Source organism: Drosophila santomea, chromosome 3R (assembly GCF_016746245.2).
Source record: "Drosophila santomea strain STO CAGO 1482 chromosome 3R, Prin_Dsan_1.1, whole genome shotgun sequence".
Classification (NCBI taxonomy): domain Eukaryota; kingdom Metazoa; phylum Arthropoda; class Insecta; order Diptera; family Drosophilidae; genus Drosophila; species Drosophila santomea.
This window is the reverse complement of record NC_053019.2, coordinates 24,779,213-24,794,392: the sequence shown is the minus strand read 5'-3', so window position 1 is coordinate 24,794,392 and position 15,180 is coordinate 24,779,213. Positions and strand designations below refer to the sequence as shown.

Below are 15,180 nucleotides of genomic sequence, written 5' to 3'. Positions count from 1 at the left end.
ACTTTGATTAAATAAAACTGGTTGTCTTTATTAAAATTTTTACTACAAAATCGATGTCTCAATTGGCTTTGACTGCTAAGACTACCAATTGCAAAACACGAAAAGGATTGCCAATTCTTTGCATTCCTTTATGCGTACAATGCAATTGAATGTCTTAACAGTTTTTTGTTTTAGGGTCTGCATAAAAGACATTCTTTATTTTCCTTTATGCTGACAAGTTTTGCGAACTAATTTTCGCCGGGGAATCGGTTGATTGCGGACGTAAGGTGGATACGTCATGGCCGGAAGGCAGACAATATTATCTTGTCGGTGGTTGGAGGATCGGGATGAGCTGCTTCTAGAGAATTTCGATGAATGTTGCGGCTGAATAGTTCGCCTAGGATTGGAGGAGTTGCGACCGGAAAGGTCTGGCATACTGAGAGAAGTGGATTGTCTTGGGAGATCGGGAGTAGTTGCATGCTTTGAAGACGACCGGGACATCTGCCTGCTCCTGGCTGTAGATTCCTGATCCGTACTGGAGTTGTACAAGTGATACACCAATGGCGCCTGCTGTTGGCACAATTGATGCTGCGGTGCTTTCGGCACTAGTTCCTTTGCCTCGCCACCAGTGCTTCTTTTCACGAGATCCACACTGGAACTCCTGCTTTTACGAACCCGCGCATTTCGCACCTCCTTGCAAGCGCACATCCGCTTCCGTTCGCGCTCCAACTTCCGGTCCTTTTCCAGATCCTCCTCTTCTTTGCGCCGCTGCTTGTTCGCCTTCGCTTGATTGAGCGCTCTGTAGTGCACGGTTTGGTTGTCGATGAGCATTTGGGTAACGAATTTGAATTGGTTCAAGCTCGCTTCACTCTGAGCGGTAATTTCTAAAGGTAATTGGTGAAATTGCTGTTTTAAGTCTCCCTTGACTGATAATAATTAGCTTGTGTGTAATAAGCTAACTTAATCTAAGCTAACTTAAATTTAACTCTTACTGTTGGTAACATCGCGATAGATTTTATTGAGCATCGCCTCCTGATTCTGTAGGTCCTTCGACAGTCGTTCCATTTTGGCCACGGATTCCTCAAAACTCTTCGACACCATTCGCTGCACAGCATCCTGCACCGATTCCAGGACATTGTCGTGAATGATGCTAAAGAAGTCGGCAAAGGAGTCCTGCAGATCGCGATTGGGATCGTTGCTGGGATTGGAGGTAATTTTATCCGTTTCTCTATCGTTGCCACCTGGCTTGCGAGTGTCCTTTTCACTCGAACAAATCACGGGTGTTAGCCGGAATCCTACGCTCTTCGAGGACGAATCCTTGACCCGCGAAGAGCTCGACTTGGAAATACTCCTTCGGCGCTCCGTTCGATGGCGAGTCCTTCTCCTGCCGGCTGACGTCACTGAAGGAGCGGAATGACGTACGACTTTGCATTGTAAACTGTCCTTAGCGGTATAGTCTCTCTTAACAACATTATAGTCCGACTGTCGGGCGGAGTTTGTAAAGCAGTAATTTGGAAACATGACTTTTTTGACGAATTTTTAAGGTGTAGATCGATTTAAAATTGGCGGCTCATATTATTGTAATGAAAAAAAAGGTGGGTTGTTTTTTCGAATATTAATTTAAGAAAGATAAATCAAAAGTTGCAATCCCATTTTGATAATTTATAATGCAAATATATTTAATTATTTATCTCTTTTTCGTCCAAGCTTAAACACATATTAATGAAAACCAATCAATTTAGCACAAATAATAAAATTTCCAGGTTTTTTTCACTGAACTTGGGAGTTGTTTACTAACTTGCTAATAGCATTTCAATTAAAAGTTAATAAATAAATTGCAAAATCATAATTGCGAAAATTTTGCAACTGTCCGCCGTTTGAATAAGCTTCTTAATGGATTTTTCCTCCTCCGTTGAGTGCAATGAGGCGGCTGGCCGAGAGGGAAAAGTATTTCTGCAAAAGGACCTGAAATGAAATTTATTTGCCAACCATCCCATTAAGTAACCATAGTTTCCATCTGCTCGCCCAAGCGATTAAATATCAGGCAGGAAGTGGAGGAAGTAAATTCGCAAGGGTTGATGCTTCTCATGGATTTAACCAGCCTCAAAACAAACATAAACAGAATGAATATCCAGAGTTGGCATGGTAAATTTGCCATTTGCAGACAATAAGAGTATAGCACATAACCTTTGGCTGTTTGCAGAGCCCACAGCAACCAATATGTTTTCATTGTCTGCCCGGTTTGTCGCTCAATTTATTTAGTGATGTTGACTTTCCAACAGTGACGTCAGTGGAGGCCACAAACAATACCACATCATCGCAACAATTATAAATGGTGTGGGGGCAAAAATCGTCCTTGTCGTCCTTGTGCCCATTGCTCAGTGGGGCGAACTGAAAAATAAAGAGGATTTTCCAGCGCGTGCCAGGAAAATGAATGAAAATGCGGGACTTTCTCGAAGTCGTCGTTGCCTTTATTCAGCTTTCACACATAATTATGAAATAAATATTAGCTTAAACCAAATTGACTACAGCGTTATGCTCTATTAACTCTTATGGTCTACTTATGCTTAATGGGTTTTGGTTTAAGATGCTTGGGCATGTTTATACACCATTACGAGTGGCTATATACACGGATGAGTTGGAATTTAAATGGCCTTAATAGCTAGTTAGGACTGGAAAGAAATGCATCTTAAATTTCTGATAAATGGCCGCGATTCTCACACACAAGTAAAATCAGTCTGTTTAAGAGAATATAACTAAAACGAGCTTGTAAATGATTGAAACCTAGATACTCAGTTGGGGCACAAAAATCTTTATAGTTATTTAAATACTTAAGAACATTTTTGATTGGCATACCATATAAATGACTTTTTCAAACTAAAAGTTCAATGCAAGAATGATTTAGTTAAGTTTTCTGCGAATAGGAAAACCTTTGTACTAATTTTCTTTTGAAAGTCAAATTATATAGCGAGCTTTAGTCAAATACTAAAAGTAAATAAAAATATAAATCTTGAGAAGATTGTTGACATCTTAGATTTAATTAAAAGCCGTATAAATGTAATCTTAACTACAGATTGCAAAGTACAAATAGGTTTGAAATTCGTAGCGTAGACTTGGCATACTTACGACTAGAGACATACATTTGGCTTTCCCCATGCCTGGTACAACTATCGATCTTATTGTCTAAGCCTCTGGTGCATTCACAGGATGTCCTTGTTTCCATTTAAAGGAACTCCGCGTCGCTGAAGGACGTGGGACCATGAATCGAGAAAGCGGATCTTTTCCGGCTGGTGTGGGCCAGCTATCATACCTCCGACATGGCTGGCACGGTAACCACCTTGGTGGGCCGTTCGCAGATGACCACACGGGCGTTGGTCTTGTTGGTGGACCGACGGGAAACCGTCAACGAAGTGGTCAGTGTCCTCATCGAATCGCAGCTGTTGTGCAGTCGACGACCAACCGTGTGGCAGCGGTTCTGCTGCGAGTTGTTGCGGTATGATTTGCAGCAGCAGGTGAACCACTTAAAGGGCGGAAAGCGACTGGAAAAATAAATAATATAAACAATAAAAACATCAAAATATTTTTATGATAAGAGAAGATTTTAAATATTTGATATGAAAGCTCAACTAACCTTAATGTGCGAAAGACCTGCGATGAGAAGAGGCAATAGATCAGCGGATTGGCCGCCGAGTTCAGCGGTGCGAGACTTTGGATGAAGGTGGCGATGGCGATGTTGGTCTGTGAGTGGGGAATCTGGCCAAAGACCTGCAGCAGATCGAAGATGATGTATGGCGACCAGCAGATGATAAACACAAACACGATGGTCAATGTCATCTTGACCGTTTTGACCTTTGCCCGTGGAATAATGCCCCTCGAGCTGGCCCTCCTGGCAGGTGCGGCTCCAAACCCAGCGCGTTCTGTTGAGATATATATGAAAAAGATATTTCGGATGACTTAAATGTGCTATTAGGATTCAATTTTTTTGTTAACATTTTGTTGTAGATTTGATGGCAATATGTATAATCAAAATATATCTTACCAGTGGGCACAAAAATGGAACCCTTTGCCCAAATCGTCTTTACGATGATCGCATAGCAGGCGGAAATGATCAGCGCAGGAATGGCAAAGAGAGTGGCCGATACCAGGCTCATGTACACCTGCCAGGCGATCGGTGAACCCAACTCAATCCAGCATTGCGGATGTCCTTGGATGAGCTTCTCCTCGTACAAAACCAGGATGGGAAGCGAAAACAACGCCGAGATGAGCCAAGCGCCTGCCACCAGATGACGGGCTCTTTTCCCTACAAGAATAAAAAATTTAAAAAATATTTTTCAGTAAAATATATTTTTAATATAACATAAACTTCGTTTTTTTTTTTGTGGAAAATTTCTAAACTTAATTATCCAAGCGATGTAAGTAGAAGCCACAAACAGCGCTTTGGCTAACAACATTTGGCAATTAGAAAACTTTCCATCCGACGACCCAACTTACACGACTTTGAGAAGTTCATGGGGTGTGTGATGGCATCGTATCTGTCGATGCTCATGGCCACCAGCACGTAGGTGGACGAGTATGTGACGCAGACCTGCGAGAAGCGGATGGCCTTGCAGGCCAGGTTGCCCGCCCGCCACGAAATCGTGATGCGCCATATAATGTCGGTGAGGACGTTGAGCAGTCCCACGCACAGATCTGGAAATAATGGACTGGGCATTAGAAGCCAGCGAAATGGTTAGCCTTAAGCCCAAAACTCACCTGCCAATGCCAGCTGTTTGATGAAGTAGTTCATGCGCGATTTGCGATTCTTGTTGATGAACATCACAAAGAGAACGGCTGAATTGCCCAGGACGATGACAGTGAACAGGATCCAGAGCACCGCAAACTGTTCGGTCTGGAAGAGGGAAAAGAACAAAGTGTGGTAACATTTCATTAAACGCCTATCAAGTTCATTGTCAACAAAGTGTTAAGCACGGAAATCACGCATAAAACTCAATTTAATGCCATCCAAGCACACACACACACACGCACTTGTTTATGGCTCTTTAAATAGCCATAAAAATGATAGAGCTATGAATTCAAGCTGGTAGGAGCGGCGGGCAGGATGTGCCGGCGGAAGTTTGCTTCTTCCAGTTCAGTACTAACAAGACTAGGACAACACGACATCCCACACACGAACACCCGTGGACGCTCACCCACACACAGACGTGATGGAGGGCAGACAGCCACCGTTATTCCACAGGAAATTGCTGCCAAGATGAAGGACCTGCACTCCGAAAAATATTTCCTTTGACTTTAGTGCCCGCTTCACAGCCCAGGATATGTGGGTTGCTATTTAATTTGTAGTACTTATACGACTTACATTCTAAAGTCATTCATCTAATTTTTACAGATTATAGTTAACAAATTGGTAATACCAAACCTAGGTATTTTTCATTTATTTTATTATACCCGTTACTCGTAGAGTAAAAGGGTATACTAGATTCGTTGAAAAGTATGTAACAGGCAGAAGGAAGCGTTTCCGACCATATAAAGTATATATATTCTTGATCAGGATCAGTAGCCGAGTCGATCTGGCCATGTCCGTCTGTCCGTCCGTCTGTCTGTCCGTCTGTCCGTCTGTCCGTCTGTCCGTCTGTCCGTCTGTCCGTCTGTCCGTCTGTCCGTATGAACGTCGAGATCTCAGGAAGTACAAAAGCTAGAAAGTTGAGACTAAGCACACAGACTCCAGGGACATAGACGCAGCGCAAGTTTGTCGATTCAGGTTGCCACGCCCACTCTTACGCCCACAAACCGCCCAAAACTGCCACGCCCACATTTTTGAAAAATGTTTTAATATTTTTTCATTTTTGTATTGGTCTTGTAAATTTCTATCGATTTGCAAAAAAACGTTTTGCCACGCCCACTCTAACGCCCACAAACCGCCCAAAGCTGCCACGCCCACACTTTTGAAAAATGTTTTGATATTTTTTCATTTTTGTATTGGTGTTGTAAATTTCTATCTATTTGCCAAAAAACTTTTGGCCACGCCCACTCTAACGCCCACAAACCGCCCAAAGCTGCCACGCCCACACTTTTGAAAAATGTTTTGATATTTTTTCATTTTTGTATTGGTGTTGTAAATTTCTATCTATTTGCCAAAAAACTTTTGGCCACGCCCACTCTAACGCCCACAAACCGCCAAAAACTGTCCTTCGCACTTACACTAGCTGAGTAACGGGTATCATATAGTCGGGGAACTCGACTATAGCGTTCTCTCTTGTTTCTTTTTTATTCGATTTTTTTTATTCTAAACATATTTTAAACAGTTGTGAAGTGTAGTAATGACAGTGAGTAGTTGTGCTAGTTCTACTTTATTACTGAAGAAAATGAAATATTTCTCATATGCCTGCATGCAGTTTATATGGCAGAAAATCCTATCTATGCTAATATGACTAATGATCTCTTCAGTGTTTTTTCTGCAAATTAAATTTGCCTTTAAGGCATCTCCCCATGCTCACATCTATTGAAGGTAAGTTTGAATTATGGCCTCGGGGTCTTGCAGTCTGACGCCAACAGCCAACACCGATGTTGATGCGGACTTGCTTAAGGGCAGGCAAAAGTAAACTTGTTCCGAAAAAAAGCTGAAATCCTGACAGGCTTCGTCCTTGGAACTGCGCTCAGACTGAAGACGCCCCACCTTATGCTACAACTTTTTGTCCATACTTGCAGTATTCACTTTTTGTCTGTTTTATTTTTTGTTGCGGCCTAAGTGCGAGTTGTATATATAGCGAGAGATATATATATGTATATATGAAGATATTTTGTTCCGGCGACTTTTGGGCGCTGGTAGCCGTCTGGCAAGCCAGTTCATCATGTTGCGCAAATTGGCGCATAAATCAACAAACGAGCAAAACGGCTATTTTTACTCATTTTTCGCCCAGCCCCGTTTTTCATTATTTGCCGGTGTCGCGTTCATTATTAAATGTGGCTGCCTTCATTTGTCAGGAGTAAACAGTTTTACATTTCTCCAACCGGACTTTGATTTTGATGCTTTACCAGCAAATGACTTGGCTCGTTTTCTACAAGCCTTTATCGGATTTTAGTCCTCCACCTCAAGTGCAATTTTCTTGAATGACTTTCTAGAAAGTAAAGTTACGGCAGGCGGAACTCTTCACGCGTTGCAAAACTTTTTCCCATTTAATGTTGGCTCAGCAGCATTGCTGTTTGAACATTTTCGCACGTGTCTGCCTTTTTTAAACCAAGAAGTCATCGAAAATATTTGCCTTAACAGATTCATGTATCTTACACTCAACGGAAGTCAAATCGTTTGGTTAAAGGAAATACGGTCATAGGTATCACTTTACATATGAATAATTACAAATATTTATATGTATTTATTAGTTTATTTTCAGGGCACAACAATTTCTCAAAAAAATCTATATAAAATGTTATTTGACCCATATTGCCGGGTGCATAATAAAATACGACTAAAAAATTCCCGTACTCTTTTTTACACAAAATAACTTTTGGCAGATTTCTTTTAGTCAGCTTTAGATTTTTATTATGTCCCATGCTGTGGGCGCCATAAAAATGTAATAAACGGCGCATTGTAAGCCTTTTTTAATGATCGACCATTTCTGGTTGCCTTTTTTTTGCTTACTTTTCCAGCATTTTTACGTGTGTGTCTGTGCGACTTGCCCTTTTTTGGCAAGTCATTATGCCTTTTTCAATTTGGCTTTGCACCTCGAGGAAATTGCTTTTTTTGCCGGGAGAACATTAAAAGTGCGAAATTTAATTTCAGCCAAAGGAAAAAGAGTTGAACGCACAAGCCGAAGGCAAAAGGATGCAGGATAAGACCGCAGAGCAGAGCTGAGCAGAGTACAGCAGAGCTGAGTAAGAATGGGGATTTTGACCCGCCACAGCAACCGTAAATCCTCATTAAAAGGCAATTCTTGCAGAGCACCTGTTGCCGCTCACTTGGAGCCATGGAGCAACTTTATCTGCCGCAAACTATTATGTCTGATTATTAAGTGGCACAGCCATAACAATAGAAGCCACTTGCCACTGGAGAGCTATGCGCTGCAAAATGATGGTATCCGCTTTCCTTAACCTAGCAGAAGTAGAACCCCTCGAAGCGACTTAAAGTGCACTTTGTGCGGCTTTGGGGCTCGTGGTTCATGGCTTTAATCCCACTAAATCGACCGTGCTGACAAATTTCCAACGCTGCCTGCGAATCGTAAAATGCAGCAACAAAGACAAATGGGTGGTGGCCACAAACAAAGGCAATGGGAAATTAATTTCATTTCACAAGAAAAGCAGCCATTTCCCCGCCTCACACCCATTGTTGCAACTTGGAACGGCCAATGGCAGCTGCGCTTATAAATCAGTTCGGGACTACAAGAACTTCGCGGCAGTCCTGCACAAAATATAGTATATCCTGCGGACTCTATTTTGATTCAGAGGAGGTGGTATCAAAGTACACTGTATTGTATTTTAACTTAGTTTCGATACAATAATAAAAAATGAATCTATTTTCTATGAACATAAATTTGAAATTAAGTGGCCTCTTACTTTATTTATAATTAATTTTTTTTAATACAAAAGTTTAACTCGAACTATTTTGTATTTCTGCTGGAACTTGGAAACTCATCCCGCAATTATAGCCATGGATAAGCAAAGTCCACTAAATATCGAAAATAGCGGCGACAAAGGATAGTCTGCTTTTATAGGATACTTAAGAGTCTGCAATACTTTCGCCATAAGCTTAATCAACTTCTATTTTCGTAGCTCATATTTAAAAAGCATCTGAGCCGAGGACACGGAGCACATGGCACTCGGCCACCATTGTTGACTTTGTTGTTTCTTTCTTGGCTTAAGTTTTTACGCATGTAGTGGCATTTGTGTTTTAGAGTGTGTTTGTGTGTCCTTTGTATGGCATTGTGATTGTGAGTGTGTGGCTGTGGAAATGTGTTTTGTTTGGCTGCTTGTTTGTTTGCGTTTCCTTCGCACTTTTCAGGGCATTCATTAATAGCGATTACATTGTGCCTGAGTGTTTTGGCTCCAAAGAAGTTGCATAAAGTAAAATTAAATTCCATATTACGTATACGCAGCGTGGTGAGCCGGCAAATGGACAGATAATCAGCATTAGTAGAAAGTTTCCCAGGTCAACGAACTCTGCCAAAGCATATTGTCCACGTCGCCAGGACACTACTGCTATAAAAATTCATATACCTATATATATATATATGTATACGTGTTAGAGAAGGACACTTGAGCTGGTAGGATATGAGAGCGTATTATTTTGGCATAAAAACATGCATTTGGGTCAAGCCGAGCACATCAATCATGGTTTTTATAGTGGTTGGTGCGGCTATTCAGCCACAATGGTTGGTCGCTGCCGGTTTATGAACTGTCCTATAACCATAGCCACCAAAGGACATTGCTAAGGACTGCGCTTTAATTCGCCTAATGGCCAAACATTTTGTCATCAGCTGGCTTAAATCTTCCCCTCTTGTCCGTGCATATTTGGCGTTGATGTTGACACAAATTGAAATTAATAAAAGCCCGGCATTACGGCCAAAACGAGCTGTGTGTACATGCTGTTGACAAACTGTTGAGTGGAAATTCGGGTGCGTGGGTGTAGGAATATGAAAAATTGCCAAAGATTTGCCAACATAATTGCGGTCGGTTATGAAAACGGAGAGCGGAGTGGAGAGCTAATAAAGACCAACTGGCTGACATAATGGATGTTAAACTGGTTTCACAATTTATCCTTAACTATCCGATGGACAACTCCATTTAAGCCAAGTATGTATAGCTTTAGCTAATAAGAGATTAGCAGAATGAGTCGTAGTAATCTCCTAGCCCCACAGACAAGTGACCCACTAAACGAGTCGATAAATTTTGTTGGCAAAAAAAGAAAACAAAACGAACCAAAGGCCAAACCTCAAATAGTTACGCTAGTGACTCGTAAATTTTCGGCCCAACAAAACACATTAATCAAATGAGTCGAACATAAATTAAGCTAGTTGCTCCAAAGACGGCCATAAAAAGCAACATATAGATAGGTCAAAAGGACTGTTGCAATGGAAATGCGTTCGGTGTATAAATAAATTAAAAGCCAAAACATAAATATGAGTTGAGCTGGACTGATGTTTAGATAACCTTAGCAAGGGCCGAATTAAGTGTGTTGGCCAAAAATAACAAATAAAGCCGGCGCAGCCAGCCTTGATGACCAGACAGAAGGAAAACAAAGAGAAGGTTGGACTACACTGGAAATAATTACAATCATTTGATAGTTTTTAAAGGCACAATGAGGTGAGCTGAATTGCATTTTTGTGTAGAATACAGTTAAACGTAATAAGTTGTAACAGCGTAAAAAGTGCTTAGATGGGCTTAAATGAAAGTAAATATTTAGTTCACATTTGGGTCCATTTTTTCAAGTGCAATATTGTTAGCAAGAGGCAAACAGAGAAACAATAAATACAAGCACGCGCCTAGAACTATGCAAAACAAATTACACCCTCCCCTTGGGCGAGAAATGGGATGTGGAGAATCTGCTGCGGTTGGCGGAAGTTATGGCCAAAATGCCAGTGTGCTTGTATGTGTGTATGTGTGTGTGTGTGTGTGGGACTTGGCAATTTGCATAAACAACATAGGCATTTGTGATACGTACCAAAAGTCAAGTCAGGCATAAATTTGAATATTTTTCCCAGCCATTTACCGCTTGAGTTGGGTTTCCCTTGGGGCCGGCGATAATTAACACATAAGCATCAGACACATGTCCTGCCATCCCCCTCCCCCCTCCCTCTTCCTATTGAAAGTATCCTTGTATGCTGTTATCCTTGTCTGGCCATCGCAAGCTTCTGCCAAATGAGCTGAGGGACAGGGCATTAAGTAGCCATGCCAAATCGTTTTATTTGTGTGGTCAGCAGATAAGTTGACAGGCAACTGGGCGTCGAAAGTGAAGCCAGATTTTAACTAGACACTGCCTGTCAGCCACTAAGTAAGCAGTTTGATATGCGTCTGCAGACAACTTCATTTGTCTGCTGGACTCATAAATTCAAGGCACTTCTTAGAGAAGTTGGAAAGTATATGAATAACAATACTAAACATATTTTAAGCAAGTTTCCTTTCCAATAAGTTTTAGATTTATTTTTATTATATATACTTGTGAATAGTTTTTCCAGCTAAAATTCTGCACTCAATTAATTGAGGACGTACAAATTATGCAAGAACCCACTTTAAAATTGGTAAAGAACTTTTTCAGTGCTGAAAAGTTTTTAGCTAAACGAGCAGCTCACCTAATGCCCATAGACATCATTAGAAGCCTGTTGTCTAACTTTGCTAGAACTTCCCCTGCACAACAGCAAACCGAAAAGACTAAGCTAAATAGAATGTTTCCACTACCAAGTTTGGCCCAACATTTGTTTAAAGCTATTGCAAAGCAAAGAGGTAGAGGTAATGTAAGTGTGTATTGTTGATGTATCGGCTTTAGCTCCAACTTTGACTACTACAAATGGCATTTCCTGCCCCTTCCACCGCAGGAATTCAAGGAATTTAATTAACTTCCTTTTGCCCAACGACTGCTGCACCACCTAGCGATTAACGAAAAGACAAGCTCCCAAGGGCCAGGAAAGACCAGCTGGACCAGTAGGACCAGTAGCACCAGTAAGACCAGCAAAGACCTATCGAAAGCTAAATAAACTTTTTCTTAATTTAAAATTCCGCAAATGGCACTTGTCAAAGGAGCCAGGACGAAAAGAGGCGGGGCATTGGCGGTGTGGATGGGGAAGGGGAAGTAGAAGGATGCCCGGCAGCCGGAAATGCAGCAGCACCATGAGGAAGCAGATCGGACAAGTTGGCAAAGATGGTCGACTGTCTGACATGGAAGGCTGCTGCCTGGCAGGCAGTCAAGTGCTCACGACTCCCGACTGTGGACTTTTAAGCAAGAACAAGTCGCCGGAGTTGTTATTTCTGATTTTGTTGCTACTGCAGCTGAGCAAATCTGTGCTCCTTTTTGTTGTTTTTCCGCTTTTTTTCACACCGTCGGGAACGGTGTAGTACTGTATACTACATGTATATATACGTATTCTACGTGGTAGAGCCGCACTTGGCTGGATTTGATTCCATTTTAAGTAAGGCCCGATTCTGTTCTCACCCATTCCGAAGGTGCCAAGTCGAGTAATTGTGAGCTGCCATGTTCTGTTATGCAAATTGCTGCGGTTGTTCGCGTTGAGGGATTTCGCACATAAAGTTAGCAAGAATGGGTATGAATGTGGGTTCAACTATATTTTGAGCAAATGTTACTGGTTCGGTTGGGTAAACCACACGCAATTTGCGATGTTTGCATAGCTATTAAATCCAATTTAAGTATATAATTTGGCAAATGAGGACTACAGTTGTGCTATAAATGAAACCACGAGATTAAAATTGTTACTAAGGTGCTAACACTTTAAATGTACATATTTTGTTGCCATTTTAGTTCTCTAATATGCTTGGAAAACTGATTCTAAGTGGAATACTCAAGCGCAATTTATAAACACAATGGAAGTCATTGATTGAAAAAGTGCTTTACTATAAATTGTGAAATGTGAATCAAATGCAACAGTAAATGTCTTACTGCGCTTGTATGTGTGAGCTGGCATTATAAAGTGCTTTGTGTCAAAGGCAAAAATGCATGGCGTATACGTGATGTGCAAGCCAAATGCAAGCACGCACTTAATCATTTATGCACACACTGACACACACACGCACACATTGTCGGATAATGTGCCTGTGTTTGTGTGTGTGTCACATTTGACATTGCTCACGTAGAAAAAGGCATCAGGACGCGACTTTTACACGCCTTGGCAGAGTCTTGCCTTCAAGTTTATTTTAAAACTATTTTAGTGGAAAGAGCAAATGCCATAAAGCCGACTTATGTATATATGACTTATACGAATACAAACTAGCCGATAAACTCGTTGACGTATGTTTATTTAGGGCTTATCCAACGATATGTTTAATGGAAAAACTCTTTGTGTTTAAATCCTTGTTAGTTCTGCATGTTCAATTTTAGTTTTGCATAAATTCACTTTTAATGGATTTGCGTTCATCAAATTTGACATGTTAGATTACTTTGCAAACAAAGATTACGAGTACATATACATATATTAATTTTAATTAAAAACAAATATTCTGTGTGCTACTTTATGTTAATGATATTGCAAATTTGTTTAGTGTTATGGAACAATTTCTTTGGGAATTTGAATTTTAGATAGTTTACAGTTTTGATCGATGAAATGCGTACGAAGAACATACCAGGTGCAAAGCCAAAAATCAAGAAGATGTAAACATGGCCCTTAATTAATTTTGTAAACGGGTTGTGGTGCACTGTAAAACACAGAGAATATTACGTGTTGTAAACACACGGAAGCTGTTTGGCATCTCTCGACATCTCGACGTCGTTCCACCTGCAAATGACAGAGCCAATCGTAGAGTGCCTGCTGAAATGGAGGATGTTTGTGCCAATTTTATCGAAATTGCGTAAATGACGGGGCCCATCGACTGCACCACCTCCATCGCTCCTCCCCTCACCAGCAACCCAACTCCACCCATCAAAAATACATCGTGTCTTGCCACTTTGAAGCTTTTTTGGCATGTACTTCCCTTCCTTTGATGTGGCGTATTCGGTCTCACCCGCGATGGCAAAGAAATTGTGTTTTTCTTTAGGTGTGTCTGCCTGGCGTCTGACACATTTGTATATATATAATACAACCCTGAGCTCAAGTATATTACAAGTGAGAACCCAGAAAAATTCCAGGAATTCTGTAAGTGAATTTCAACTAAAACTTGATTTTATGAGGCGAAATGGTTGCTTGTTTTCTTAAGTCCCAGATCAGGCAAATTCAGTGCGCTCAAGTGAAAGCTAAGAGGTGCAGTTTCAAAGTTCGTTCACTGTAAAAAATATAAAGACCTATTTTTAAGGTAGTAATATACTTCTTAACTAACAATCATAAACAAATAATTTTCAAATAATTCGTCCCTGTTCCTAGCCTCATTTTACAGCTATATAATTTAATTTAATTTCGCTTAAAGTGCCACACAATTCATTGCATACTTCGGTGCGTTGTGAGATGTTGACCTACTTGTACTTGCCAGGCTATGTAAATAGTTCAGTCTCAGCCGGGGGATATACCCATCACTCCATCTACTTTCCACTTTCCACTCTCTACTTTCTACTTTCTATTTCATTCTCTCTGCGTGCTGACACTTTTTCCGAGACTGCCGCACTTTAACTATTTACTGAGCATAATTTCGCTGTTGGTTTGTCGCCTTTTGCATTTTCTCATTAAGCGCATTTCGCGCACTTGCACAAAAGCAGATGGCGTTGGAGCTGAAGATGGATGTTCTCCGCTCCGGGGGATTTCCCGGCATCCAATCCGCATTTTCATGCGGCTTAGTGTCGTAAAACTCCAAACATTCTACTGCAATTATCTGGCCGGGGGGTCAACTGGTCCCTTAGGCGCGGATTTCAGCGCTTTTACGATTTGCATAATTTACACAATTTTTTTTTAGAGTTTTTTAAGTGCCACCCTTCGTCGCTTTGTGTGTGTCTGTGTTTTTTTCGTAACCCAAATGCAGTCGTGTGTTACGTACCCTGCTTCAGTTTTTTCGGGTTGCCGCCTTGCATTGCTCATACGCAGTGTGGCCACCGAGCAGCAGTAATTGACTTGGGCTATGTAAAATTTATTGTGTGCAGCAGCTCTTGCTGCTTATGCATGCAAATTGTAATGATGCGAAAATGTAGTTGCGGGTTTTTCACCCAGCATTTCCACCAGCACTTTTCCGTTTGCACTCGGAGATATGTAGATGCTTTTTGCGAAAGTCATTTTGTGTGGGTGTGTGTTGCGGGCTGTCAACGGAAGTGAGTGGCGTTTTGCTGCTTATGAAAATGAAATTAAATTTTTTGTCAAGTGTGCGGGAAGTGATACTCCCCGCAGACAGCCACGCCCCATTGTTCGTGGGGCTCTTATCGTCGCAGCTTATTGTTGCACAAAATGTCGCTTGATGTCAGTCATTAAGTTCACTTCCGGAGAATGATTACAAAGCTTTTGGAATGGGGCAATGGGAAATAAGCCACAAGGATGTGTGTGCGCACTTATCTGTTGTGATAAATGCGGGTCTGTCCGTTTCTTTTGTAATATTGTTTTGGGTATGCTCTTGTTTTCCTATGAGAGCAAC

At 41.2% G+C, this 15,180-nt stretch overlaps 2 protein-coding genes across 2 annotated transcripts in view; both read right to left on the bottom strand.

Annotated features, from left to right (window-relative positions):
* Positions 1-2: 2 nt before the first annotated feature.
* Positions 3-1,546, bottom strand: LOC120451392 (mitogen-activated protein kinase kinase kinase kinase 4). The gene is made up of 2 exons (XM_039635057.2): positions 972-1,546; positions 3-863 (listed from the first exon to the last, which is right to left on the bottom strand). Exons 1-2 carry the CDS (start codon positions 1,498-1,500, stop codon positions 196-198), a joined length of 1,197 nt encoding a protein of 398 aa, XP_039490991.1. The 5' UTR covers positions 1,501-1,546; the 3' UTR covers positions 3-195.
* Positions 1,547-3,044: 1,498 nt separating this feature from the next.
* The window catches only part of LOC120451787 (cardioacceleratory peptide receptor), a 33,268-nt gene continuing 21,132 nt past the window's right edge, over positions 3,045-15,180 (bottom strand). The window contains exons 3-7 of the mRNA XM_039635738.2: positions 4,732-4,867; positions 4,471-4,668; positions 4,019-4,279; positions 3,611-3,896; positions 3,045-3,518 (exon numbers count right to left, since the gene is read on the bottom strand). Coding sequence (XP_039491672.1) covers positions 3,284-3,518; positions 3,611-3,896; positions 4,019-4,279; positions 4,471-4,668; positions 4,732-4,867 — 1,116 coding nt within the window. The 3' untranslated portion in view covers positions 3,045-3,283. The remainder of the gene's footprint in view (positions 3,519-3,610; positions 3,897-4,018; positions 4,280-4,470; positions 4,669-4,731; positions 4,868-15,180) is intronic.